This window comes from Rhipicephalus sanguineus, unplaced genomic scaffold, assembly GCF_013339695.2.
Source record: "Rhipicephalus sanguineus isolate Rsan-2018 unplaced genomic scaffold, BIME_Rsan_1.4 Seq10031, whole genome shotgun sequence".
NCBI lineage: Eukaryota > Metazoa > Arthropoda > Arachnida > Ixodida > Ixodidae > Rhipicephalus > Rhipicephalus sanguineus.
In genome coordinates, this window is record NW_023614146.1 from 977,419 (window position 1) to 990,649 (window position 13,231).

The 13,231-nt window shown below is 48.3% G+C and overlaps 1 protein-coding gene across 3 annotated transcripts in view; it reads left to right on the plus strand.

Annotated features, from left to right (window-relative positions):
* The window catches only part of LOC119375883 (Kv channel-interacting protein 4), a 380,219-nt gene that overhangs the window by 273,986 nt on the left and 93,002 nt on the right, over nt 1-13,231 (plus strand). For all 3 annotated transcript variants that reach the window (XM_049411313.1, XM_049411314.1, XM_037645918.2), the window contains one exon: nt 8,294-8,363. In XM_049411313.1, the coding sequence (XP_049267270.1) occupies nt 8,294-8,363 (70 nt within the window). The remainder of the gene's footprint in view (nt 1-8,293; nt 8,364-13,231) is intronic.

Below are 13,231 nucleotides of genomic sequence, written 5' to 3' on the forward strand. Positions count from 1 at the left end.
ACGCTGACTGGACAGCGTTACGTGGATGAAATCCTTAAAGGAACGGTGGATGGATTTTGCAGTGAAATTCCGCTGTCACGGCTTTCCCTTTTGTGGTACCAGCAAGATGGGGCGCCAGCACACAGCAGCAGCCGCGCACGAATCTGGTTGGATGCGACTTTTCACGGGCAATGGATTGGAAGGCACGGGCCTGTCCGTTGGCCGGCTAGGTCACCTGATCTCTCTCCACTGGATTTCTTTCTGTGGGGATATGTGAAAGATCGTGTTTACATGACCGAGACGAAGACGTCAGATGACCTGAAGGCCAGGATAACGGATGTCTGCAGCAGAATTCCCCCGTCCTTCATCAAAAAAGCCACTGAGGATGTTGTAAAGCGGGCTCAGTACTGTGTAGCGGCCGGAGGGGACCTATTTGAATACGTTCTCTAGGCGGTATCTAGTGCTGAACGGTGCTTACGAATACACCAATAATAAAGCAACAATGAAATCTGACTTTTTCCTTTCTTTTTTTGCAGACGTCCCATTTGCCAAATCAGAACATATGGCAGTGGCACATTTACCTTCTTCAACGCATCGGTCTTGCTTTCTTTCTGCACGTCGGTTGCTATCCGGCGTGTTTATTTCAGTTTTATTTGTTTTTGCCAAATGCCTTTTTTTTGCCGGCACGTAATCGTAAAATATTAAGCCCCGACTTTAATTTGGCTTTGTTCCGAAGCGAGTTTCTGACGCAAGATATAGTTGCACGTGCACACTTGAATTGCGGTGAGAGTAGAACTGATATTTTGAAATATTCTACGTCTATTTCGTTGCTTTTCGGGTTTCGTCCGTGGTAAGAGCAGCGCTTCGACCATGCTGTCAAAGGCCATTCTTATCAAGCGGATCAGTAAGTGGTAAGAGGCGGGTGAGAAGTGTGACGGATAATTGACACAAAGGAATCGCTGGTAAGCCGCGTAGCTTGCTGCTACTTCCATATCACTATCCAGGTGATGCGCCGTCTCTTCGGATGTGCGACAGACAGAGGAATCGCTTTCAATGAGCTTGTTTGAGGGCGCTACTTTACGATGCGGCTGGGAGTGCTGTCACGTGGTACTTTTCATATTTCGCGGGGATCGTTTATCATTCAGAAAAATTGAGTACGCAATTAGTACGTCGCTGCAAATAGCGCAGTTCGATGCCCCCCGTGGTTGACTACAACTGCCTCATTAACACTTTACTGATTTGAACAGTACTTCTCGAATTAGATATTTAATTACAAACACATATTTAAATCTAATTAGCAAAAAAATTACTAGCGGCTAGTCTACTGTACTAGGAACAATATGCAATAGGCTTTCTTCAACTAATGCGAGTGGCTTTTTTTAAAATCGTGCTGCGAGATAATTTGGACACCCTGTATAAAGGCCTCAAACGCCATTACTGTCAATAGAGCCACCCTGCGATACATTAGTGGTGCACGTAAGGCCCCTGGCCCTTCTCGCATTCTGTCAATAGAGGGATATGGGCGAGAGCACAGAGTAGTTGCTTACAAATAGCTAGGTAGGTGGTAGATGGAAGCTAACAGCCACCACCGCTGGTGTCGGTCGCCCAGGTTGACGCCATCGCTTATCTTGAAACGCGACGTTGGAACCTTACCCGCTGTTAGACGTGTTAATGTTTGGATGATGACGATAATCAGAAGAGCGGCCGACGTTTCTAGAATTCTTTTCTCATTTCATTTTTTCTTCTTTCGCGCAATAGTGGTTACGGACACCGGCGGCGGCGGCGGACAACTACCCCACTGCCGTAGTGATCTCATAACAGCTTTCTGTGTAAAAATTCGGCAGATATCACGCACAGTGGGAATCGATGTCATTCGAAGCATGCGCGGGCAGGTGACTGTGGCGTAACTTTCCGCATTGAGCGAAACGTTATGGAATGAGGCTACAGAAATTTGCGATGGTATACGCACACACAAATGTTCAAGAGTCGCATATGCGGTATATAACCAGTTGTTTACAGCTGCGTAACGATGCCAACAGCAACATGGGTGTTAGGAACACCACACGTGGTAAGCTGATAGGTTTACTTATGTACTTCAATACTGGATAGCACGAATCCGAAGAGGATAAAGAAGGAACACAGATGCACAGGACAAGCGTGACTCGCGATTGAGCTTCATTCAGAAAAGTTTCTCTGGATATATACACAGCCGAGTGGCACGCGCAGGCGCACTGCACGTACGTTACAGTCACAGGTAGTTACAGTCACAGTCAGAACCACGATATGATTATGAGGGACGCCGAAGTGGAGGGCTCCGGAAATTGTGACCACTTCGGGTTCTTCAACGTGCACCTAAATCTAAGTACACGGGCCTCAAGCACATGCGCCTCCATATAAAATGCAGCCGCCGCTGCCGGGATTCGATCCCGCGAATTTCAGGTCAGCAGTCAGGTGCCCTAACCTCGAGACCACCATGGCGGGGCGGCAACGAGGTCTTGAGATGCCCTGTCCACATCCAAGCCGTCTTTCATGCAGTGTAAAAACCAGGCGTTGTTGAGATCGATAAATGAATGTTGAAGACACCGGTAAGGATGGGGGCATGGCCCTCTCGGTATAGTTGTAGGAAGCACTGACCACGGTTTTTGCGTAATCCACGTGGCCCACGTTGCGGACCACGTCGACAAGTGGATGGTAGAAGAGCGTCTTTCAAGGGTGTTCTGTCTTCAGCTCCCTCACTTTCATCGCGTTGGCAACGGTGGTGCACTGGTTACGCTGCTCGGCTGCTGACGCGAAGGTCGCTGGTTCTATCCCGCCGTGGCAGTCACATTGCGATGGAGGCGAAATGCTAGAGGCCCGTTTACTGTGCGATGCCAGTGCATGTTAAAGAATATCCGATAGTGAAAATTTCAGGAGCGTTACACTAAGGCGTCTGTCATAATGATAGCGTGAATTTTGGACGTAAAACCCCCATAATATTTATTATTATTATTATCACTTTATTTCACTGTCAATATGTGCATGTACGCGGTTACTGTTTTGATTGAGACTCTGTATCACCTGTAGCACATATCGGCATAACGTGAACTCTGGTATGCGGGTATGTGCCACAAGTGATTGAGAGAAAGGGTTTCATCACGTACTCGACAGTTATTTTGCGTTACTCATGTCATGACTAGTCAGTCGTGTTCGTCATACACTGATCCTCTGCTATGCCAATTTCGGCATATTACAACCTATGGAGACGACCATGAGAGCACCCAGACGAAGGCGGATAGATAGATAGATAGATAGATAGATAGATAGATAGATAGATAGATAGATAGATAGATAGATAGATAGATAGATAGATAGATAGATAGATAGATAGAAACGGCCAAAGTGCCTGAGGTTCGCTAAGAAATGCTTCGCATTTAAAAAGTCACAGTTTCACCGCAAGCGCGAAGCATTTAATACGATCGCACCAAATTGTAGTGTTACACGAAGTGAGGCTGGCAGCTAACTGTTTTGTATCCGATCTCGCGTAACTACAAGACGCTGGTGTAAGGAAATACGTCCGCTCCAGGGAGAGATGCTCTCCGCATAGTCACTTAGCGTTGAGAGCGCAGCACGTAGAAGGGTATACGAGCTGCTCGCTGTGATGGCTGTCGAGATAGCGCGCGTGCCAGAGATCGCGACCGCGCTTTTAGATTCAAAGTTCAAAGTGGCTGCTCGCGCAACAACCCCCCTCCCGCCCTCCACCTCGCGTCTTTTCATGGTCGTTAAAGACGGGCGGGGAATTTCTTTCTGGTCGACGGCCGGCCTCCCGAGCGGGGTGATGTTATCGCATGCGCCGTCTGAGCGACGGAGATGGGCCGACTCGTTTCATCTCTACTTCAGCCGCGCTCGTCGCCCCCGCTCGCGGGGTTTCACCCGCGGTAGAATATATGATGAGCGGGTGCATGCTATCAATTCGTACTTTATACGGGGCATGACGGCGACGGCAAAAACTAGCCGAGAGAGTCCATATAACTGGTATCGCAATAAAAGAGACCAGTATACATCACGCGACCGGCATGTGCTAGTCACGACCCTCCTTCCTTACAGATGACGTCCCCATTCTATTTCTCGACGTCGATGTACATGTACATTGCAAGCATGTCGGCGAGAGTTTTATGCGCTCCGTAAAGCCATATGTCTGTGGGAGGTACACAGTTCTTCGCCTGTGATTTGTGTGTTAGAAAGCAGGATAGGTAGTACAAATTACGCAGTCAATGCTGCTTCTCGGTCAGTCATGAGTATGTGTCACAGTGATGGTCAGTGATTAGTATGCGACGGGTATGGGCCACAGAATTTGGGCAAGTCCCACTAATAACCGCTACGGCGTGGCCTGTACTCACCCTGAAGTATGAGACGAGTACACAAAGAGAGAGGGAGGGAGAAAGAGAGAAACAAACAGAAATACGAAAAGAAACATATAAAGAAATAGAAAGAAAACTTCTTGCTGGGGAACAATTCTTCACGAGGCGGGATTTGAGCCCGCGTACCCGCTGTCTGTAGGCGAGTGTCATAACCACTCGGCTGCCTAGCACGCTAGCAGAGCGTAGCATATCTTGCATAGTATGTGTAGCAAGGCGGTGGAAAAGGGAAGCGAGCGTGACAAGGAGAGATGTGATGGTGAGGATGGTGAAGCAAGCAAGCCACTCCCACCGACATCGCGCGCAACCTCCGCTCTATAGTGCATCATAGCCTGTCTGTGCCCTATCTTGTCCAGATAGTCATGGGGCGTCCTATGAAAGCGCGTACTCCCGAGCAGGAAGCTGCGCATCTCGAAGCTAGACGTGTCGGTCGACGGGGAGTACGAGTGGCGACGGGTCCGCGCTTCGCTGTGCCAAGCCTTGCGCGACTTAGTGGAAGTATGAAAATTTTCTTTTTTAGGCATAAAAAGGCTCCATTTAAACGCCATAAATAGGCAGGCAAAGCAATGTTTTAGGCCTTAAATATCATAAATATACGAACAATACGTTTTTACGTGCTATTGTCCTTTCTCTCGTATCGCCCACAGAACACTGTCTATCCGTTCATTCTGTAGCATGGTGAATCAAATGTCCGCTCTCCAGTCAACATACTCCTGGGAGTTTTAGATGCGTAGCAGCTCTTTGACTAGCCTGTGTAACGCTGTCCGTCCGCACAAACGCGAGGCAACGCGCTTCCCTCGGTGCAGGTGTTGGAGCAGTGCCAAGTAGGTCACGCCGCAGCTGGGCGTTGATGTCACGCACCCCTCGCACGCTTCCCTCGCAGGTGCGCACGTACGTCACTGTCTGCCTCACCCGCGGGAGCGACGCAGCTGCCGGCTCCGACGCCCGCTCGCCTCCCGTGTCTGCGTTTCAAACAAACGTTTACACCAGTAAACGCTACACCGAGTTTCCCTTCAAACGAATCTTCCAGCGCTCACCGCAGCACCCGCGTTAGCGCCGCTCAACCCGTGACGCCACCCGTGCGCAACGCCGCTGCTTCGCATCCCGTCAGCGTTCCCTTCGGAAAGATGGTCCAATTTTTTTTCTTTTGGGCGTGGCTGAGAAGGGCAGACTAGAAGCAGGTAGCCAGACCACTCAAACACCAGAAGGGCGGGATGCTTTCTATTAGCCGGGGCGACTCGTTTAGAGCCATTTCCTCTCCTGACGGGAGCAATAAAGTGATTTTCTCTTTCCCCTGATGGTGAACACCATAAAAAGTCACAGTTTCACCGCAAGGGCGAAGCAATAAATGCGATAGCAACAAATTGTAATCTTATACGATGTAAGGCTGGCAGATACGTGTTTCGGATCCGATCTCGCCTAACTCGACAAAACACTGGTGTAGGAGAACACGGCCGCTCCAGGGAGAGTCAGCATACATGATAAAGAGTTAAGTTATCTTGGTTTTGTATGACGGGCGTGCCTTGCCTGATGTGGCCAATGTTTTTGTTGATTTGGTCCCTCGTGCCTTTTGTCTCCTTTTTTTGCCCTCTCTCGCTTTTTCCTGCCCTTTATATTGCCTCGTTCTTGCAATAAAACTTCAGTTGATAGTCTGCGCTTGTTTGTCCTTTTCTCGCCCTTCGTGTTTCCGTCCGTTTTTTGCGCAGTTACATTAAGTATAACCAGGGAGAGATACTATTTTCGCACCGTCTCTTCACGTTGTGAGCGCAGCACGTAGAAGGGTATACGAGCCGCTCCCTGACGGCTGCTGAGATAGCGTGCGCACCAGCGATCACGACCGTGCCATTAGAGTCAAAGTTCAAAGTTGATGCTCAAGAAACGCCCTCCCCTCCATCCCCCCACCCCACTCGCGTCTTTTCATGCCAAACGGACGGGGCGTTTTCTGTGTGCTTCGACGGCGGGCCTCCCTAGCAGGGTGATAGCGCATGCGCCCTCCGAGCGACGGAGATGGGCCGGCTCGTTTGACATCTGCTTCAGCCGCGTTCGTCACCCCCGCTTGCGTGCTTTTACACGCGGTAGAACATACGATGCGCGGGGTGATGTTATCAATTTGAAATTTATACAGGGCATGATAGCGACGGCAACGGCAAAAACCCATCGATACTGCTTATATAATTGCTATCGCAGAAATATATAAATACAATTAAAACAAAAGCCGCGTGCAGATGATGGCATTCTGTCGACGGATGCCGTCAGCGTAAAACATGGGGCGACGCAACAAAACCTTGGAAGCCCAAGGCGGATTTAGGTTTCAAGTTGGAATATTATGAAAGAAACCTGAATAACGTATATTAGAAAGCTGTTTTGAGATTCGCAACGTTGCAATCACTTAGGTAATGAGAACAAAAATTACACCATTTCCCGCTAAAGGGGACCATGAGGCGATGCGAAGCCGGAGCACTTGCACGATCGCGTTCCGTTGGCGTTCGTTGGGCATGCTACCGACCTCGCGTCGTGGAACGCGAAGAGGAACGCTACGCGCATCTTGTCTTCCCTGTAGCCTGGCCGTTAATTCTCACAGGGCGAGCGGGGAACGCGGTCGACAGGCGTGCGAGAGGGGGGCAGCGTAGGAATGGAGAGAGAGGGAGAGGGGACGCGCATGCGCTGGTGCTCATCGCGGCGTTGCGCAGAAGAGAATTTCGGCATGTCTAGCCCGCGTTCCAGAGGAAGAGTGGAAAGGGGGAGTGGAGAGGGGGAGAAGGAAAGGAGAGGGAAAAGGGAGAGGGAATGTGGAGAGGGAGAAATGGGAATGTGGGAGTGGAGAGGGAAAGTGGATCGGGGGAGGGGAAGAGAAAGTGGACAGGAGAAGGGAGAGAGAATGTGGAGAGGGAGAAAGGGGGAAGGGGAGTGGTAATGGAAAGTGGAGAGGAAAAGTAGAGAGGGGAAGGGTAGAGGGTAAGTGGTGAGGGTATGCGCATGCGCAGTAAGGGTGGTCACGCCACACACCACCACCACCACCACCGGATTGAACTCCGCCATAAGATACTTCGCATCTAAAAGGTAAACATGTTCTAAATAATGATCAGATGGATGCGTGCTCATAACATGAAAAAGCAGTCAAGCGTACCGGAAATGAGCTCCTAGTTTATTGTGTTGCCGAAGAACGGTGTAAAGCTACACTTGCCGACCAGCCTACAATTTTCACAGTATTCCACTGTTTTGAAAGTTCTCACACATTGGTAGTACTGCGAGCAAAGCTAAGTTTAGCATGCAGTTTTTCTAGTACATTCCGAATAGCGCTACTGCTCTTAAAATAAAACGTTAAAAGTAGTGAAACACTTTAATATTGCTTGTGATCACGAGCAGTGTTTTTCATATACCTCAGATAATATGATCAGAAGTGTTACTCTTAGCAACAGAAGATAACGAGTGGGAAATATACTAGCATTTGATTCGTAGCGCCTATCAATACCCTGCCCGCAGACAACCATATATTGCTTAAGCGTTAGCACTACACTCTATGCTTGGTGTGACCTGATGATTTTAAATGGTTGCATTGTCGCTGTGTTTATAACTAGTGCCTGCTTCTCTGAAGCTTTTCAGCAGCTTCTCTTATCAGTCTTCCTTATTAGTTTTGTTTGACTAAATAGCTGTTGGACGCTGTGTGCTACCACAGTGACGTTTATCGTCTGAGCGCTTTATAACTTTTTGGGAAGAATATACGCAGTGCTTTAGATTATGTAAACGGAAAGAATTGAGATTATTTTGCCTTCATTATATCTTAGAGATTCTTTAAATACGTTATGCATAAGACATGAATACAGGCATGGCTGAAATGGCATGTCGCTTTCGATTCCAATATTCACAAAATGCTGAGAACTGGTAACTTCATTCTTGTGTTTCATTTTATTCCACTGCAGTCCTGTCCCACTGGCCTTGTGAGCGAGAACACCTTCAAAGACATGTACTGCCAGTTTTTCCCCCTAGCAGGTAAGAAATGTTGCCTCATGGTCGAGATAGAATTCTCAAAGTGCAAACGCGAGAAGGAAGTCACGCCGACTGCAAGGGCGCACAACGGCGGAAAAGAAAGGAGGCACGAATCTGCGCATGCCCAGGCAACAGGCGAACCTATCATTCCTGCACGCATGGGCGGTCTGCATGAAGGATAACTATTAAGGTATTTTATTTCTTCTTTATGCAAGTTAGTCGATGGTTGGCTCAAGCATGCGCTACCGCTATAACTCATATGCCATGCCTCAAACATTAGACGCGTTTCTTCATTCTTGTGCGCGTTCAAAGCTTGCATTCATCGAATTTTGGCGTGCATGACATTCTCTAAAATGTAAAGATAGATTAGAAGATGAGCCGCCGGTTATCGTTCTCCTATGCTCATATACTCTCTGCTTAATACAGTGGCCCGTCTGTCCTGCGTAGGAGTGGTCGCCGCTAAATGGAACCTTAAACACCATACACGTACGGCAATCAGTAAACCTGTTGGTTTGTCTTACGAAACATGTCAGTCCGCTTCTTGTCTATCACCCGCTGATTCTTTTTTCTGTACTGTGGCACATATCTTACCTAGCTTACAGGCAGCCTCGAAAAAGTCATAGTTTGGCCGCAAGGGCCAAGCAATGAATGCGATAGCAAGAAACTCTAATGCTATACGAAGTTAGGCTCACCAACTCTCACTTTGAACAGCGCTCCTGTTGCGAAGGCGGCCGAAGCAGCGAAGGAAACTAGCGTGCTACAAGTGTCGAGCTGTGACACTTGATAGTTGGCGCTCGTCTTCTATTCGTTCGTTTAGCGGGGTCCCTTGAGCTCGAGTGACTTTCGTACGCTCCGTAACTTCAACGCGGACATCACCGTGAAAGCTCAAAACATCCCTCCTCCCCTCACCACGAGATAACCACGCGAGCAGACAGCGGAATGGTAAGGTTCTCCCTGCGCAAATATTAGAAGAAGCGAGCGAGCTAGCCGACAACTTAAATGCGCCCGTTGCCCTCCTCGCGTCATCTCGCTGGTAATGAAGAAAGGCTTATAGGCGCCTCCCGTCTCGGAGTACTGCCAGCGGTAAAGGATGTGTATATAACGCTCACTGTTTGCTACCTGACGGGTCTGCTCTTCGTGTCGTAATAGTTAGGGCCACGCGCTGCGGAGCGAGAGGTCACTGGTTCGATTCCGCGCTTCGGAAGTATTTTACTGAATTATTTTTCTTCGGGACTTTTACATGCATACACGGTTAGCAGCGGTATTGAATATCCAGGACAGAGGTCGGTAACCTTTTGAGGCGGACGGCCGAGATGCAGGAACCAGACACGGCGGGGGCCGCACGACGTGAGCGGGGAGGAGGTGCTTTTCAGGCAAGGACAAACGTTCTGCGCATTGATATACTGTACAAAAGTGGAATAAAAATCAAGCCTATATATATTTTCGGCACGCATGTCACAAGGTTGCAATTTACATATTGGTTACAGGCAAACAAAAAAAGCTATTGCTATGAAGCTTTTGGTGAGCAACATTCTTAGCCAACTCACAAATACCTACATCTTTTCGAATATAGGAGGACCTAACTCTGAACTCCCTGTTTAAATCCTGTAATATTTGATAGAGTTTCCTGTGGGAAGTGGTGTGCTCGTATCTACCCACAATACTTTTGCAGGAAGAGAAGTGACAAAGATTATACTCACTAGCACGCATTTCGAAAAGGTTGTGTATCAGCTCAAAAGCCTTAACAACCCCTCACGTGGCAAGGAGAAATAAAGGTCTTCAGTATCCATACTAAAAGCGTTGCAATCACCAGGGTTCTCCTCTGAGAGAAACTGAACTAGCGTCTGAGAATTACGCATACAAAAAGGGCGTGAAAAACTCAAAGAGGCTAACCAGTTCTTCAAGTAAATACATACAGCGAATTGCCAGGCGCCTTTCTTAGAAACACTTGTTCGAAAAGGAATCTCGTCCTTATGTACTCGAGTAGCGTTTGTTCGGGGGCTAGTTGGTAAGACATATTACGTAAACTTAACCTAAAATCAGCCAGGACGAACGCCAGCCCATACGTTATTACTGTCTACTTCTACTCTGGTGTATCGTCCCATGCGCAGATTAAGTTTACGTAATAGTTCTTATGTGTTTTCGCTTAAAAAAGCTATTCTAATGTAAGCAGTTTAGACTTCTTGACATTAGAAGCTATCCTGTCTAGATTATTTCCTAAGAAAAGGTCGACAGCACGTTGCCTAATTACCGATGGTTTGAGTTTTACCGCCTTAACATCTTTCTTTTATGGTTTTTAACGCTTTTTCTGAGATTATACTGTCCGGCATAATTACGAAGTACCCTTTCTTATCTGAAATTACTGTCCTAAGTTTCTTCTCTACACAATAATTAACCAAAGGCCGAATAGGATCTGAACTGCTAAAATGCATATTAGATCCCTTGATACTTGCAATGCAGTCTGAAATACAGTGGGGGCGCTCTTCTTCAGGGACTAGCCTAGTGATTGTACGCGGCAGGCTCAAAATGTATTGGTTAGAACTAAGGTGAGGGTATTGCAGGGCCTATCATTTAATACCTCTCTCACACAGGCAGCTTTAACTGCGGTTAGGCTTAACCGTGGTTTGCAGGATTAACCGCAGTTAACGCGACGCGGGCTTGCCATTGCTACACGGACTTAGCTCAGCAAGCTGACGAAATCACGTGCTGTTCATGTGGTCAGCAAGAAGTTTGGCCACACCCTCGGCAAGTTTCATGGGCAGATAGAACACTTCTAAACCTCCGCTAACCTCGAAGACAGTATATGTAATCGTTCCTCCTTCGACTACTTATTCATTGTTTGCAGCTCTGCGAGGCGGCTAGACAAGACGAGTCCCAAAAGCAAATCCCCTCAAGAAACGCGTAGCGATGATTCTACACCCGTTCGCCACCCCAGCCGTGGACGGAGTAATCTGTGTTGTTGGCCTTCCCACGGCAAGCCTCGTATTCAACGAGTTCTGCTTGGCTATTGTTGGCTCACTGGAGACGCTTCCCGTGAAAGCTGCCGATTAACTAGCACCGGTTCACGGCTGGTGTACTCGCAGCTACGCCATCTTGTCAGCGTCTTGGTTTGTGAGAGTGCTAGCCTAGCTCGGTTTACAATAACCATGGTTAAGAGACTAGCTGCGGTTATGTCTGCCGCGTAGCTAGATCTAACCGCGGTTAATCGTAACCGTATTTAGCTTAACCGCGGTTGAGGCTGTCCATGTGCAGGAGTATTAGACAGCTGTTTCGAGGACTGGTGAGTTACTTTGCGGTGAAACATAAGAACACATCTCAGATGGCTGAAGTTCACGAAGTTTCACCCTCCACAAGAATTCGGCATGCTGGTTAGCTACCCTCATGCAGTTGGCGTGGAGCTGCTTCTGGCGGCGATCGTTTGCGGAGGCGTTTCGTCGGTGTTTGTGGTGTCTTGTCCCGTCCTCTTCTCTTGTGTGCCTTGTCAATTTCGTGCGCTGCGCAAAGATGGATAAGTTCCAACTCGCCCGCCTATGAATCCTACTACAGTCTTGAGTTATTTCGTGTGTCCGCGCTTGCACGCCCTGCCTTTTAAAAAGAATACTTACCAACTAGCTCAGCTATCTGTTATTCGAGATAGAACTTCAAAATCTCGGTTCACCAGGCTTATCGATACACATATTTATTGATCTAAAGAGCGCAAAAGCGGGAAAAATATAGACAGAACGAACTAAGGTCTATTTCCATCAGTTTTACTGCGCTGTTTATAGCAGTAACAAAGTTAATGCCTCGCCAGAACAAGAAGCACCGGTGCATGGAACAGCAGGGGTCGGCCACCCGCGGGACGAATGCGGCCCTTTGGCCACGACGTCGGACCCAGTCCCTCCTTCTTGTCACTTGCTATCTGAAGGCCGACATGGTAGTTTTGACCTCAACTGGGCTTATACAGGAACAGGGAAAGGACACTTTCAGTGGGCATTGTCCCCCACTTCCACACTTAGCCACATAACGCCCGCACTTCCGTTAATTGCCCAGGTCCAACAAAATCAGTTTCGCCGCAAGGGCGAAGAATGAATGCGATAGCAACAAATTTTAATGTTATAAGAAATGTTGCTGGTAGCTCACTATTTTGTATCCGATCTTGCATAACTCTACAAAACGCTGGTGTAAGGGAAAACGGCCGCTCCAGGGAGAGCTGCGGTTTTCGCAGTCTCTTCGCATTGAAAGCACAGCACGTATAGGGTAAACGGGCCGTCAGCTGATCCGAACGAGATGGCGCGCGCGCCAGCGATCGCGACCGTGTTCTTCTTATCAAAGTTCACAGTTGCTGCTCGAGCGACACATCAACCCCTGCCTCCTTCCCCCTCTGCTTTCTTTCATTCTCCTTCAAGACGGAAGGAGCGTTTCCTCTCTGCTTGAGCAGCAATCGACGGCAGGCTTCGCACGCAGGGTGATGTTATCGCATGCGCCCTCCGTGCGACGGAGATGTGTCGGCTCGTTATACCCCTGCTTCAGCCGCGTTCGTCGCCCCCGCTCGCGCGCTTTTACCCGCGGGTAGAACATACGATGCGTGGGAGGATCTTATCGATTAGGACTTCATACGGAACATGACGGGGACATCGACGCCTACATCAAGAAGCCATCGGGAGTGTCCGTATAATTGCTGTCGCAATAAAATGTTGGGTGAAAGATTAGGTATTTGCGAGATGAAGAAAAATGTCCAGCACCAAAAGTCGCATTGAATGACTTTTTTTCTTCTGTGTGCTTGTAACCTATGTTTGTAAATTGCGATCTTGTGACATGCGAGCTGAACATAAACATGATTTATATCCAGTTTGATATATTTTAGTCAATTCGCTGAATTTTTTCTTTGC